A 16332-nucleotide genomic window follows, 5' to 3' on the forward strand; every position below is an offset into this window, starting at 1 on the left:
ACAGCAGCGGATGTAGTAGTGATGAGAGAACGGCGCACATCTCTGCCTGCGTGTTTATGGCCTGCGGGGACAGATGCAGTCTCGTCTTTCAGCAGGCTCCAACGTTATGGGCAAGATCTATAAATAGCAGCAGAATCATCGCACAAATGATGCATACAGGCACATCTAGAGGTTTATTTTCTTCTGGTAAACCAACAGAACAAACAGACGTCTTGACCATGCGTGTCTGCTTCAAGGTGTTCACTGTAATAACAAAGGTCCACGGTGTCATGTACATTTTATAAACAACTTTATTCTGTTCCAATGAAACTCATTTTAACGTGGGTTGCACAGAGTCTGCATGCTCATGTCATAACTCAACCCCCAGCCACAGTTGGCTCCTCAACTGACAACAATCAGCTGAAAGATTTAAGAACCCAGCTCCACTTTGCATGCCAGTCATTGCCTGTGGTGGCGTACAGTTGGTGGAAAAGCTCTGTTTTCTGGATCAACAAACTACTACTTCTTTCACCATCTTAAGGATCACCCTTCTGCCTGTACTGCCAGCTCTCATACAATCTCCAGCACTTGACTTCCTTCTCTTTCTCGTTGAATCATAAGGCACATAAACAATGGGATCTCTGCTGTCCAACTGTGCACAGATTAAAAAAAAAACTATAGGTTTTGACGTTGACCTAGGAGGAAGGAAGACTTGGATTAGGTCAGATGTTCACCGTTGGTGAATTGACCTCACTCCAGTATTTCCAGATTGCTTTCTCTTGTATTTGATTTGGTATTTAGTTTGCTTTCTCTGGTTCTTCATTTCCTGTACCGTGTGTTTGTTCTGACCATCTTTTTTCATACTATTGCTGTGTGTGTTTGATTGCGTGTGTCTTTTCCACAAAGATGTTCCTGCAGCCATGTGTTTTGTGTGCTTCTTTGTGACTGCATTACTCTGCAAGCATGTGCTGCTCTGTGTATTCTCAGTAGCTTTCTGTTTGCAGATTCCATCCTCGGTTCTGTCCTTTTTTCTCTGAAGACAGACAGGTTTGTCCTTGAAGCATATTTTTGGGGGGAATTTTCCAGATTCATTCTTTATAATCTCCCCTTCCTAACCTGTCAAGGACAAGCCTGAGCACTATTCTTTGTAGGTCATGATGCAAACAAACAAAGGTCATTTTTGGTCCACTTGAATTTCTTTGATTTCTTTGTGTTCATATCTAGTGCAGCCTGCACAAAATGACAAGGCCAGATTTGGCCTTCAGTTCAATACATGTACCTTAAAGTTTTTACGATATCCTGTGCTCCAAGCAAACAGAAGAATTCCCCAAAAATAGACTGGGCTTAGCTCAGTATAGCAAGGGATCCACAATCCTACAATGCAGAACAAGATAGGGGTTACAAAGTGGGTTTTCCTATGTCTAGGCTGTAATATGGTGGGGAGCTTGACCATCTGAGGTAGGCTCGGAGTAGAACCACTTTGTCTCGGACGCAGCTGCCTTGAGGCCTCCCTGCATAGGCTTCCTGGACAAAGCCAGGATATGAGCGATTGTACCACTCAGTAGCTCCTCTTAGGGGACCGCTTTGAGAAACGGATGGGCGTAGTGATGTTTACGATTGATTCCCTGGTCGAAATAATCCATTGAATCATTGAACTTTTCCTTTTACGATGCATTTTACTGCATCGGCGGTGCACTTGTGCGCTTATATGTGTTCCTTTTCCTTGTTGGACAATAAAATTTTACTGCGCAGCCAGTGAAGCTCAACTAAATATTTCGGTTAAATCATAACAATCACCCCTCTAACAGGCAGACTGCAAGGTGCAGGCTGCTTCCACCCATCACGTCGCAGCGGACCAGCACACGTTTGATGTGCAGCTGAGCTTGAGAGAGGCCGATTGGAGCAGATCGATTTGGCCTCATGTTAAAAAAGCTTTTATTGACACTCTTGCTCGAGAAGGTTATGGGTGAGGAGATAGAAGGAAGAGGGTGGGGGGGACTCCCTGGATCTCACCTCACTGAAGTCAACCTCATGAGTCTTGAGTCATTAACAGCAAGCATGAAAGCTGGCGCTAATATAAAGTAGAAATGAGCCACAAATGCATTTAGAGGATGTAATAAAGCAAGGTCTTATTCTTCTTCTGCATCCAAGATGAATAGATCTGCACACCTCTCACAAACACTCCCTGATTTTATTGGAGCGCAAGTGTCACTGCTTTAGACAAACATCTCAGCCATGTACTTTCTGACCGTAGTTTAACGGCATGAATACTAATACAGCAAGGACATTTTGTCATATTTAAAGGTGATCTTTTATTCAGTTCTGTCTTCATGTCAAGAAACCAGAGAAACCAGCATCGAAAAGCCTGGGATAGAAACAGAAAGTGAGCAAATCTGCAGAGAGAATCCTGCTTTTAAATGTCTGCTCTTGTACCCAAATCCCTGGTCTCATCCAGCAGCTATGTTTCCCCACGGTCGAAGAGATTTTGCTCCAAACCCTTCACTCGGGAGAGGATTGTCTTGCTGCTATGTCTAAGAACTTTCAAGGTTCCGACATGATAAATACCTTCTGCTTAGTGTATTATATATTCAATTACACATTTCCTACAGGCAGAGCTTCCCTCACGAAAATATTCCACTACAATAATATTAAAGACCATATGTCATTGTTTTGATACATTTGAATTATCACCATAAAAAGGTTATGCTTTAGCTTAGGGAGCATATATTACCATAAATCAAACTTAGTCATATATGCAGTAGCAACATATTAGCCTGTACTTAATCATGATAAAGTACTGATTTGCTTCTTGTTTAGGCAGACTATGTTTGGAATGGTGACCGAAATTCACTCTGAGCAACAGAATATTCATTGATTCTTAACTGTAAATAAGCAAGCAATAAACTTGTCTGAAACGGTTTCCCTATCTAAAGCCTTTCCAATTAAATATTTTGTCAAACAAATCTCTTCTAATCTGGAGTATGACTGTGGGCTCATCACATCAACTGCAGTTCGAGCTTCAATTATTGTAATGCATTATGGGACACAATGAAGAATAAGTAAGGTTCTTTTTACTACTGATACAGTTTCCAAACCATTGATGGAACTACGTTCAGAGATAAAGTCCTGCACATCAGCATCACAGTCAATGGGAAATGCACCGTCAATACATTTCCCTTTAAGAAAGGGAAAAGGGATTCAATACACACACAGGACTTGTTCTACAATGAGTCTCTGAAATCCCCCTCTGTCTTCAGACGCCTGATTGGTGAAGCTGTGTGTGCTAGTTGGGTTGGAACATCAACGTACACCCACTGCGGCCCTTGAGGACCGGTTTGGACACCCATGCAGGAGGCTGAGTTCAAATTTTTAATCTCCTGATTTTGGAAAAATGTGTTGTGAATTTTCATGAAGTTAAACTGAACAGATGTCCCATCATTACACACAAATACACACGTTTCGTTTTCTTTGTTAGGACCAGCCTGTCACCCATAACCATCCAAAAGGACTCTGAACCAAACGTGTGCTCATTTCTAATAAACCACATTTACTGGTGAACCTGGTGAGGACAGTCTGAATGTCCTCACCAAGCAAAATGTCCTCTCAAGAAGGTGGCTTGTCAAGACTTGTAGGTCACACGTATGGCAAAACATGACCTCACGCACGCACACACACAAACAACAACAAACCCTCTGGACTGGAAGGTGAGTCTTATCTTCTCTGAGCAGAGGCTTCAATTGACAGCCAGTTTTGAGGCATCTGCGCACGTGGGCTTGTGTGGGTGTGAGGCCATTATTCTTTGTGGGGACCTTTTGGCCGAGGAAAACGGAATGTGTATATACAGTATATCCATTCCGTTTCCTCACGACTACAAATATAGGCTGGTTACAAAGCTGCACACATCAGACAACTATAATGCAATTCAACAACAGGCCTCAAGCCTGGGTGCCACGCCTCCGAACCTTTATCTTGACTCCAAACTGTGACAGGCAAAAACAGCACAGGAAATGACAGAAGTCTTGATTTGCACCAGAAAATGAATGACAAAGGGTTACGAGAGTAACAGTGCTTTCCACTGACAGTTGGGGCGATTAAAAAAAACTTATCTGATCATAAGTTTCAAGACATTCTACATGTAGTGGTTTGTAATACTCCCAGTCACAGTTTCCTGTGAGACTGCACATGGTTGCCTGGACAGTGCTCTGAGATTGTCCCACAGGGAGGGCATGGTTAACACAGACTACACATCACTCTGTAACTCAGTACTTACTCTGAGTGTACAAGATCATCTGGAGCTATAGGAGGGTTCTTCCACTCATGCATCAGAGATGTTCAGTTCCTGCTCCCAATGCCACATTATTATATTTTCCACTCCAATCTCTAGGATTCTTCATGGCATTCAGAGGAATTGATTCAAAGTCCTTGTTTTTGACACCGATATGTAGCCTCTCGTGGATCTTAAAGCTGAGCAGACACCAAAGTCCAATGACTATATATATCTTGATGAGTCAACATGACCAGTGATTGAAGACCAAGGAAGTAAAACGAGTAACTTGGAAATCAGTTAAAAATAAAACACTGCATAAAGACAAAACAAATCATGTCTCGGAAAAACATTTAAACATGAACCATTCTGCTCTGTGCTCCACTTACATTTAGCAAATGATTAGCAGATAAAACAATAATATAATAGTCATACAGCGATGTAACAAGATTCAAGGCACTTTGTTTCCTCTGAGGATTGAGCTAGAATTAGGAAATACCACATTAGCTACGTCATATTCAGGCCCACGGATATAAACGTTTCATTTGTAATAAATGCCTGTTGTTGTGTGAAGATTGTTCTGTTTCCATTCAATACAAAAGTATGGAGTCATGCTCCAAAACATAACAACAAACCACAACAAATATAATAAGAAGAAACATAGCGGCATATGAGTCTGCATCAGGTATATCATCGGACAGATCCCACAATCAAATACTTTTACTCACTTATGTCGGAATGAGGCTCTCTTTCTCAGTACATGGCAGGAAGTGAAAAAGGAAGTGTTGCAGTCGTCGAACACGTGGAGCTCAAACATTTTTAAGCAGCCTGCCCAAGATGACAGGTGGTAGTTTCCTTCTTTGAATTATCTGGAATTCAACCATTGCCTTTACGTGCATATGAAAGCGGACATTGGTGGTGAAAAATATTTTATTTTTGGTGGTGATGTGGTGATGTATGTTTCCATGTAAGATCGATAGTTTGGTCATGACCAGAGCGGCGCTACTGAAACTCCTGATCCTGGGTCTCATCGCTTTCCTCATCTGCATTCCAGAGTTCTTCATTACAGACAAAGGTCAGTCCTCTGAACGCTGTCTGATTCTAGATTTTCAGTCAGATGGCATTGCTATTTCTGATCATAAGCTTGACTGGATCTCTTTCACCACCCCTCAGTCTGGACCATTTGTACTGCGTGATCACTTCCTGTTCAGTAAAACATGTATTACTACTAATACTTATTTTCATACTAAAGTAAATATGTTCCCTTTCAGTGGGAAGAGTAAAGTTGTCCTGTCTACCTTGTAGACACTGTGAGCAACAGAGTCAAGTAGGGAAAGTTGGAGATGGATCAAAGAGTATGGACAACCTCAATGATACTACAGGAGGAGAAACTTGGCAGCAGGCCTGCGTTCAGACAGTCAGTCGATCGGTCACAGCCGGAAACAACGCGCATCTTAAGTTTACGTGCAAAACTTATGGTGTCATGGAGGAAGTGCAGATCGGCTTCTCATCATCAGGTAGGAGTTTCTGAACCAACTTGAGCCATGTACAGATGACAACTCTGCAAAGCAGATCAGAGCTGAACTTTCTAGAACTGCACTTCAGATATTATGCTACAAACCCAAGCTTTGGTTTTCAAGAGAAAGAAGAAGAAGAGGAACTTAAATCACACAAACTGATGGAACTTCTGATGCCAGGAAGGTTTAACAGTGAAAATGCAAAGATACAGCATTTAAAACAGGTCTGCTTTCTGGTAGCATATTTTAAAAAAAGTAATAATACATCAATAATAAATAACTACGATGTATCAACATAATTTGGTCTTCCCAAATTCTTTTTTGAGCGGGATTCTTCGAAGCTTAAACCTACCACTTTAGATTGGGGAACACATATGAACCATTACTAAACGAATTACTTGCTTTTAATTATCAGAAATAATGGTGTTGTTTAGAGTGAACTTTGGTGACCTTCCCCATGTTAGCATGTACTGCTAATATGCTAATGCTATCATTACAAGTGACGAATAATAACATGCTAATATGCTGCTATTACATGAGTCTTATTTATGTTATGACGTTGAGCTAATGTTGTGATACCAGCTGTCACGCTGCAGCTAAATAGATAAAATTTCACCATTTACATTGGCTTGTTATTGTTATTGTTCTATATATGCTTCTCCAAAAGGATATCTTGAAGTACTGGTGGAGGTCCAACTGAGGGATAAAGAGTTCCTCAATCTCACCCTGTACGGCTGGAACAATCGAAGCTCCCTCCAGCTACACCTTCCTGATGAGGAAGAGGAGGAGAGGGATGAAGATCTCATGGAGGCATTTCACTGCTGTGTGCTCTCTGGGAGAGACAAGGTTAAGTCCTGCTTGCTCTGGATCTCCAATCAAACCCTCCTCGGCGCAGCAGACAGGGGGATGAAACTGGAGCCAAGAGGTTGGTAGGAGGGTCAGACAGCAATGCAGTTCACCAGGAAATTGGTCATCAGTGTTCTGTTTCGATGGAAGCGGGGCTTTTCTTCACATTGAAACCCCTCTCTTTTCCTGTCCAGATGACTGGCATTCTGTGTTCAGAGTCCTGTGGCTGGTTCTGCTGTGTGTGGCTGTGTTGACCATGGCTTCTGCGATTCTTGGTCAAATCTACAAGAAGGAGCGCAGACGCAGTAAGACAAAAATCACTGTCTGAGCACTTCAAATGCAAGTTGGAGAGATATGTTTTCATTTCTCTTAGAAAGATCAAAGGAGCTTCGTGATGGAGACTTTACTGGCATGCTGCTGACAGGTATTTATATTTGTCACCCCAACTGACCCCACTGACTTACAAATAGGACCAGTAGTTCTTCTCTGGAAAAAATCCCAATCCCATTTCAAGTCAGTCTCCAATGGTTCTGAGCATTTTTCTTTTCTATTGAGACTTGGATGCTTTGTATCTCGATAATTCAGGTGAAATATTAATCCAAAAGGTTGAAAAAAAAATATTATTGACCCCCAAAACAGGAAAAAATATTTTGAAAACATCAAATAAATCACTTTTTAAAATAAAATAAATGGTCAAAACAGGAGCGAGAGTGGTGGTCACATGCTGTTCTGTGATGAAGCACTGACTTCAAGAATGTGTTTGATTTTCTCTTGCAGAAAAAGGAAACTATACCTCAAACCAGACTTCAAAAGGTAGCTTATTGGTGAAATCCATCATTTGGAAGGCATGGTTTGATTTATCGTTTTGATTTAAAGGGAGGGCCGAGACTCACACCCCAGACTCTCTGAGGCTAGCATCAGGTCAGTATCTGAAATTGTGCTGTTGATATTAAAAAGTTATTCTAACAGCCAGCGTTGTGTTGTCAGGTCTAGACCCCATTCAAGAGGTTGAAGTTTCAGGTACATTATGTTCAACTGATTTATAAACGGTGCGTAGTGGATTGATGTTCTTCTGTGCCACATTGTTAGAGGACGTAGAAATTCTGCTGGTTGGAAGCGACAGCTGCTATGAAAACGGTAAGCTCTTCTTGTCACAGCAGTTGCTGTCTGCCAAACTTAGTTTCATTCACCTTCTCCTGCGTCCATTCTTTCACCCTTCAGCGTATCTTCATCACCGCATTCAGTCCTCCTCCACCTCCGGCGACACAGAGGAGCAGAGCTGCTGAGGGACAGCGGAGAGAGAAATGCAACCTGACAGCAGGTCTTCCAGATCTGAACGTGTCTGACATAAAGAGCATGATTTTCACTAGACGCATTCGATCAGGGTTTCCGTCTTTACTCACCTGTGTCCAACTCAGTTCTGAAGCAGTAAATGTCAGACAGCACTGTAGGTGGTTTTGTATGCAGGGCTGAAGCTACGCTGATGCATGACTGAGGACATCTGACACATGATGGGAAGGTTGGCTAATATTTTTCGGCCCAATATCAACTGTGCCTACAGTCATTTATCTCGATAAAAGCAGAGAGTGACAGAAAAGAAAAGGGGTGATGCCAACCAGGGCTTTGACTCCAACTGACTGACAGACCATTTCACCATATCACGCAGCAACAGCTTAACATGACCAGATCTGTGAGGGAGACCGTGAATCATCTGGAAGTTGAAAGGCTGGATGTTGTCTCAACAGTAGAATATTGCACTGAAACACGTCTGAATACACCTACATACACCTATGGGTTTTTTTTTCAACACAAATCAAGACCAAGGTCTTAGAGATAACAATTACTTGTTAAATGGTTCCAGATAATATGTATGTAACCTATTCAGTAATATGTATGCTTCATCCCGAGTTGTGTGAAGACTTATGTCATTTATGTACACTTGGTCACGTGATCTGGGTTGGAATAAACCTCAGACATGGCTTCCATGTATGTGTCTATGTCTCTCACTCATGAGGGTCACGAGGATATATTACAATCAACATCCATTTTATTCTGCTTATCTGAGGTCAGGTCGCAATGGCAGCAACTTGAGTAAAGAGGTCCAGACTGGCCCCTCTACACAAACCTCTTACAGGCTCCATAGAGGTGTTTCCAGTGGCTACCAGTCCAGACCAGTTTAAAATCCACTTCAGAATTTTATGGATGACTTTTTAAGTTCATTTGGAACTGGCCCTCTAGTATATTGTGGAAATGCTGACTCTCTATGAGCCAGTCAGGGGCCTCTGATGGGTCTCTGCAACTGTAGTTGTTGCCAAATCAGGACCTAAAAAGTGGCAAAGCCTTTCTTGTCATTGATCTTCAACTGTAGAACAGTCTGCTTGAGAAGATTCAAAACATCTACCACCACCTTTAAAACCCTCTTAAAAGTCCATTGTCATAGACCTGTATTTATGTGAAAGCATCCTATTATGTACTTGTGCTTTCACTGAGACGGTCCAACTACATTCATGTTTTCGTACACACACACACACACACACACACACACACACACACTCATATATATGTGTGTATGTGTGCAACTGTAGTCTCTACTCCATTTAATATGGGTGTAAGAAAAACCATTTCCAGTTTTTCATTTTTACTCAATAAAAATTCTCAAGTTTCAAGATGAGTTTCTTTATTTGTGTGAGAACAAAACACATAATTATAATTAACGTCTCCATCATTAATAGTTCTGTCAAACACAATTAACGCTTCTTGCATTTAACATAAAAACACAGTAATTACAAAACAATTTGCTGAGAAGTGAAGTGACACGACAAGCGTCAATAAGGAGTGCAAAAACATTTTAGGTTTGCAAAACAGTTGCTTTGGTCCAGCTTTTTAGAGTATCACCCAAGATCATAAAGTTCAGCTTCCCCAACTCAAACCAGGGTAAATAAGTGGTAAACCGCCGTCGCAGTTGTATATTAATCATCTTTGTAGAGCTAATAGTGTTAGTTTATTATTTGGAGAGGCACATATATACAGACATATATTTAGACAAGTAGATGAGAAGGTGATGTGTGTGTTATTGCTGCGTCTCTGGAGATGGTTCCGTGGAGGTTCTGCTCTGTTGGTTCCGGAGGTGTGAGATCTGCAGTACTGGCAACAGCAGCTGAAATGCGTTTTGGATGTAAGTGGTGCTGTTGGAGCCCTGAGAGAAAGCAAACATCAGGATCAGTGATATTGTGTCACGCAGACCACTGGAGGGATTTCACACAGGTGCCTTGAGTGGTGATCGATTCATCTCCTGGGAATAATGTGGGAGTCACGCCCCCTGCTCACCACTGGAAATCATGAACGCAGCAAGGATCAACAAGAGTGATCAACCTGATCAGAAGTTCTAATGTGGACATGGATACAACCAGAGGCCAGCTGGTTTAGACCAGGTTTGGCAACCTCAAATGCTGAAAAGAGAAGTCTCTCACCTCCACAAGAACAATATCCACCAGTGGATTCAGCACCTCAGCTTTCCTCTGACCCTGAATGAGATACCAGAGGTTATCACTGACCCACACCACGATGAATGGCGCCTCATAAATGACATGAAAAATGTTTACACACAACTAAGCACGTACCCCAACAAGAATTAATGTGTCGGAGAACTTCTTGGTCAAACTCTCCACCTCTTTACACATGGCACACGTTAACCTGCAATGAGACATTTCAAATCCTTATTCAGGCTTTTTCAAATGAGCTTGTAACCAGTTTCTGAAAAAACACAGGTATGAATTGAGTTTCTCACACACCTGGTGAGGACGAGGGCCTGATCCCTAGCGGGTTTCTCCTGCTCCTGGCCGTGGAGGATCAGTTCTGCCACCTTGTGGAGCTGCTCGATACTGCGTGCTGTGACTTCCGCCAGGCTGCCCACAGAAGACAGGTAGACCACCTGGTGTAGCAGAGAACAAGCACAGCACATGAATACCGGTATTCTATGAAGAAATGTAGGTTAAGTTACCTCGACAGATTTGGGGTCCATAGTCCCCTCTGTTTCGTCTTTTGCTTCTTGCTTTTCCTTATCTTTATCCAGGTCAGGTTTACTGTCTCCTTCAGCCGCAGTGTCAAACATTTCCATGCCAACACTTTCTGTAGTGACAGGCTCTTCTACCTTCTTCACCCAATCGTACGCTCTCATCCGAGCCTGCAAACATACAACTGCATCAGTGGCCTTGAGAAATGTCCAAATTCTGTCAGTCAAATATGTGAGGTCCTTTCACAATCCAAGTACAATTACAACCTCTGCCGATCACAGAGTGGAGAGGAGAGATATTACGCACCTAATGTGTATGTGTAATAAAGAGAATAACTCCAAATCAGCTGTTTGGAACAGCACTAACTAAGTTTGTTTTCATTTACGACAGAATTTGTTTAGTCTGGCCATTGATCTTCAGTAGACAGTCCTCATACAATCAGCCCCCAATTATGTCAGGTAAAAAAAATGATATTTACATTTCATAAAAACAACATGAAATCGAATCACTTAAAGAAATTATCATTTTGGGGACAAATTGGTTGGGAAAAAATGTTTTGAAGTTGTCACATATTCCTTTCTTCTTCACACCGCTCTTGTGTCTTAAATGAACTCGGCAGCGCTACTGCCATCTACTGTCCACTAGGGCTCATTACACTCTGCATATTCCAATTAACACTATGTATATTAATAATAAACGGCTGGCATCTGCCAAAATGTGAATGGTGGTCTTCGCTGAAATATTTGGGCAAAGTCTATAACAGAAAGGACGATTAGATGGCGTTCTGGACAACCATCCGGATCCAGGGAAAGATTGTGTTCCCTGCAATCTAACGCTGAAGAAATGAGTGGAAGTGTGTTCAAAAGCAACATGTATTCGAGGCTTGCATCACCTTGTTGAGTTTGTCTGGTGTTGCAGCAACATGTAGCTCGAACAGCAGCTCAGTGAGAACACTCACAAACTCCTCTGCTCTCGGCGCTGACAGAAAACAAGACATAAACATGTTATATGAAAGCAAGCTTCAGCAGATAAAGACATACCATGAAAAATGAGTGCAGGCTTTAGTTTTATGTCCTGCTTCACTATATTACGCCCATGATTTGTCTGGACTGCAGCAGCTTGATTCTGAGCCAAAGCACTCTGCATCTCAATTATGATTTGTGAAGCTCATCATAATGGGTGTCGTGAATTTTGTTGAGCAGTAAATGCTGATCTCTGGTTGTACAAATATGTCAAGACAATACCATTTAGGAAACCTGTCTTGAGGTTGCTCATTCAGGTTGGTTCATATTACCATTGTCCTTTGTCTCTGATTCATCTTTGCTGCTCTGTTCCTCCTCTGAGCGCATGAAGATGTCTTTAATGGCGATCAGCTCTTTCTTCACCTCCTCCTGCTCTTCCTCTGTCAGCGAGGAGAGGAAGGCTTGCACCTACAGCAAGAGAAGCGTTCAGCCTAACAGGCAAGTCTAAGAGGCAGGTAGGCTGTCTATGTGAAGCCCACCTTCACTTCACTCTCATTGGACAGAATCTCCAGCGCCTCCAGGTGTGACAGACCTTGGTAGTCGTCAAAGAGAATCCCGTAGTGAGCAGTGGGAGCGTTGATCTGCTGACTGCTCAGACGAGCTCGCTCCTTCTCTTTGGCTTCCTTCAACAACTAGATACAAAGACAGAGAAAACAGCTGCTAAGATGGATGCTGACATGTAAGCTAGGGTCATGCCTGTCTCAGGTTGGCTCAGACGTAATCCATCTAACCCCAGATGATGTCAACAGAGCATGACCAGGGGCAGACACACACAGGTTCAGTGACCATGACAGAGAGTAAAGAAACTCCTCCAAACAAAGGACTCAAACTAAGTTGTTCACCAACTTAAAACGTAATATGAACTCATTTTTAGTCAGCACCAAAACAAGAATGTTATAAGGTGGGAGCACTGTCTGAGAAAAGAAAATCACAGCAAAAGAGGCAGAAAAGCCCTGCTCCATTTCACTCTCTCCCTGATGAATGATGCCTGTGGCTTATGTAACTTTTGCCAAAGGAAGGTCGCATCACCAGGTGGGGAGATCAAAAGAAAATCTCCTCCGCTTGACACGTGCCTGGCTCAGTGACGCAGTCTTCTGCATCAGAATCTTGGTCTTCTTGAATCCAGGGTCACTCTCAGCGAGGACAGTCATTGTTTTCTTTCCGATGAACTCCAGAGCATCGAGGCCACCACTGATCATGGTCTTGCCCTGACGGACAGAGAAAAGAAGAACAAATGGACACCCAGAATAGAGGAGTAGAACATTGGAATAAAGCTCAAGTTTTTGGAAGTTATGGACTGGACTGGATTTTTTCATTATTTACATGTATTAATTGACCTATAAATACAAGACGCTGAAAAAGCAAAAATTCATCCACTTGCTGATTTTTTTTCTCAACCTTCCCTTGTCCGTATGTTGAATTTTGACAAAAAAAAGAGCATTTTCTTCGTAATAATGTGTCATGTGCATACTTTTGTTGTTGTTTTTGCCCGTGTCTACACAAACAGAAAATCATTGAGAAATGACATCAATTTTAATAACAAAAAATATAATTCATATTGAGCTCAGAGTCTAGATTATTTTCTTAGAAGATTCATGTGACAGAATATTGTATCTTATAAACAAAAAAAATATTTGAAACCTTAGAATCATTGATTTCTCGTATATTCTCTCTCTTTACTGTGTCCTTACTTTTTAATAATACGTTTTTAATAACACAGACTTTGTCCATGTGTTCACAGGAGGCGTTAAGATCCTAATTTTGTTTTAATTTTTAATTTTGTTTGCTGCTACTGATTTATTTCTTATTTCAACTCCTCTCTCTTGACTTACAGTGTTCTGCACTGCATTGGTAATGGTGGAGAAGACGCCTCTGTTTACAGCAGCAGATGAGACTGTGGAGCTGGAGACATCCTCAATTTCTCCTCCTCCATCTCTCCTCTCTGATCTCTCCTCCTCCTCCTCTCTGGCCTCTTCTCCCACAGAGGTCCTGTGAAGGCGAAGAGCTTCTCCTGCCTTCACTTTCACAGAGGACAGACTCTGACCTGTCCACGCATTTGAAAAAACACGCTGAGTCAAGTCAGGGAAAAAGCACAAGAGAATGGAGTATAAAAAACCACACAAACACATACCAACTGTGGAGGTGGCGCTGCTGAGAAGAGACTTGCCCCATGAACCCCAGCCACCCCAGCCCTTCTCCGGCTCCTCAGCTGCGCTCTGAACACAAACACATCAGAATCTATTCATACAGATGGACAGCATGAATGGAGTAAAATAAAGTGGCATTGGCCAGAGTGGGAGAGAAAGTTCATGCAACAGCAGCTGCCATGATGCAGAGTTTACCGACTCTGTCACAAAGACAAGAAGCAGAAGTGGCAGTGTGAAGGAGTTCAGTCTCCCAATAGACATGACTGGAAAGGGCTAGTTTAGAAAGGAGTGTATTAGAGAGTCCAGCCTCACATGGCTTGGACAACCACTGAGGTTCATGCATGTACTGTATGAAAGGAGGACAAAGAGGAGACATGTGAGTAAGGCGCATGATCAAGGAAGTTTGCTGCTGTGAAGAGGACCCACCGAGTAGCTCAGATTTAAACAAACCTCCCCCTCGTGGCCAGCAGCGTCTGCGTCTTCCTCCAGGCTCACTGGTTGATCGCATTCGATCTCATGACCCTTGGACTCTGATGTGCTTGAAAGAGCCGCGTCCTCCATCGCAGACTTCTGCTCAGGGGGAGCGAGGTCCTCCCTGTCCAGCACAACTGCAGGCTGTGGTGCCGCTGAGGGCTGTGTGACCACCGGCAGCACTTCTTGGTCTGAACCAGGGTCACAGACAGCCTTGGTGGGAGATGTGTCATCTGTTGGAAGGAGAGTGTCTCCATCTGACTGGGCTGCTTCAGACATGATGATCTGGATTGAAGTAAGACAGAGTTTCAGCCTTCAAACTCAAGGTTCAAAATATCATTTTTTGATTTAGTTTAAAAACATGCTGCAACTTAATCAACCCCAAGACTATGACTGAATAAAAAAATAGAATAACCGAAGAAGAGTAAGTGAGTAGTTTCCAAACAGATCTTATTTGGACTGAAGTGACCTTTTGTGCTAGAGCAACACATCACCAGCATGAAGTCCAGACACGTTTCAGTCAAGATTACCATGTGCATCAATAACGGCTGCTCTAAGAACTGCTCAAGTCACTGAGGAATACTGATGTTCAATTTACAGATACTGTGGCGTGCAGCCAAATTCAGCACACAGTTGATCATTTTTACCGAGCAGTTAAGAGTTTTAAAAGTGCACGTTCAACACTCACACAATAAGCAGAAATACAAGTATATATACACACATCATCTGCCAATTGCACGACAGCAACGTAACACATTTAGGTGTGGAATATTGAAGACAAAATAAACTATAATAAAAGCTATCGCCATATTGTGCCAAAGAATTTACCTCTGTGATTATCCTGTTAAAACGTTTCTTGTATTTTTAATTGAATGAAACTTAAGCACTGAAGCAGTAAATACTGTGCTCTGTAGCGCCCACCTCTGTCCACTTGTTGTACTGTAGACGTTCTCATCATCGATCTAAACAGTTTATTATAAATCACCACGAATATTAAGTGTTTTTTAATCTATACTAATAAAAAAAGGTGCTGATAAGGCTTCGTTCTAGCTAAACGAAACAGACTTTTCGCATATTTAAAAGGGGGTTAATTCAGCCAAACTCTGAACTGAAACAGACCGATACATCACACACTGGGAGAAAAAAAAAAAAAGATAACTTCTACATATTGCGCGAACATTTCTGCAGCTGCTTTGCATCTTTTTGTAAACAAAGTCAAGTCAGTCGCGAGGAGACGTGACAAAATGATCCATTACTTCATTGACATCTTCCGGGCTGTTAGCTCAAAACTACTGTAGTTGACGTGAGGTTATTTCTCAACTATCTGCAGCGACAAACAATGGCAACAATGAAGTTGAAGACAGCGTGACAGTGCAGCTCACCCGCTCGGTACCAGCGGCTCCTCTTCCGCCCCGCCACGTCGGCAGGCCGGGGTTGAGTTCCGACCTCGACAGAGACTGGACGGACGCAAGATAGTTCCTCCCTCCCGCACAGAACCTCGCGTCCGCCGCGTGACCGAGGCTGCGAATGATGACCGTTTTCCCTTATTACCGAGCACACAATACACGGTATCGATTGAGTACATTAAACGGGTGCAGCTGTTTTATCTTGGTTGTTGTACCGAAAAGCAAAGTAGGCCTTGTCTTCCCTGCACTACCCAGAGCCGCATTTATGAAGAGAGTGAGTCAAATGATTGGCAGTGCCTCAACAAAATAAACGTCGTCAAAAATGCATTCCTCCAACGGTCATATCAAAACTTAAAATAACGTTGTAATGGTTTGAAAAGGTTTGCCGTATACTTAAGTCGTGACACTGGCCGGTGATGCACAGCGGCTCGTTGGTCTAGGGGTATGATTCTCGCTTAGGGTGCGAGAGGTCCCGGGTTCAAATCCCGGACGAGCCCACCTTTTTTAATCTCCGTTGGAAAAATCATTCTGTAATTCTCCAAATTAGGTCGACAATTTAAATGAAAGAAAAAAATAAAAGCAGTTTTAAAAACATGTTGCCAGCAGTACTTTAAATGAATGCAGTCAGGTTTAAGGTGCGCTACTTCGTGAGAGTGAGAGCGAGCCT

At 42.5% G+C, this 16332-nt stretch overlaps 2 protein-coding genes and 1 non-coding gene across 4 annotated transcripts; 2 read left to right on the plus strand and 1 right to left on the minus strand.

Moving 5' to 3' along the window:
- Positions 1–5674: 5674 nt before the first annotated feature.
- On the plus strand, positions 5675–8692 carry LOC128754684 (uncharacterized). Its single transcript, XM_053857485.1, has 9 exons — positions 5675–5760; positions 6428–6685; positions 6801–6911; positions 6980–7030; positions 7384–7419; positions 7483–7527; positions 7594–7626; positions 7696–7743; positions 7828–8692. Exons 1-9 carry the CDS (start codon positions 5727–5729, stop codon positions 7890–7892), a joined length of 681 nt encoding a protein of 226 aa, XP_053713460.1. The 5' UTR covers positions 5675–5726; the 3' UTR covers positions 7893–8692.
- Positions 8693–9311: 619 nt separating this feature from the next.
- Positions 9312–15710, minus strand: LOC128754249 (protein NOXP20-like). Of its 2 annotated transcripts, XM_053856732.1 has the most exons (13): positions 15642–15710; positions 14239–14544; positions 13773–13857; positions 13474–13685; positions 12715–12849; positions 12121–12273; positions 11914–12049; positions 11512–11597; positions 10607–10789; positions 10398–10537; positions 10227–10299; positions 10077–10130; positions 9312–9802 (listed from the first exon to the last, which is right to left on the minus strand). In XM_053856732.1, the coding sequence occupies exons 2-13, from the start codon at positions 14536–14538 to the stop codon at positions 9677–9679; spliced, it is 1683 nt and encodes a 560-aa protein (XP_053712707.1). In that variant the 5' UTR covers positions 14539–14544; positions 15642–15710; the 3' UTR covers positions 9312–9676. The 2 variants fall into 2 exon arrangements, with proteins under 2 accessions (XP_053712707.1, XP_053712708.1); XM_053856733.1 differs by lacking the exon at positions 13773–13857 and having other exon boundaries at positions 13474–13710.
- Positions 15711–16090: 380 nt separating this feature from the next.
- trnap-agg (transfer RNA proline (anticodon AGG)) lies at positions 16091–16162 on the plus strand. The gene has a single exon. It is a non-coding gene; the product is annotated as a tRNA-Pro (tRNA).
- The last annotated feature ends 170 nt before the right edge of the window (positions 16163–16332 follow it).

The sequence above is a fragment of the Synchiropus splendidus genome, chromosome 2, assembly GCF_027744825.2.
Source record: "Synchiropus splendidus isolate RoL2022-P1 chromosome 2, RoL_Sspl_1.0, whole genome shotgun sequence".
Taxonomy (NCBI): Eukaryota; Metazoa; Chordata; class Actinopteri; order Syngnathiformes; family Callionymidae; genus Synchiropus; species Synchiropus splendidus.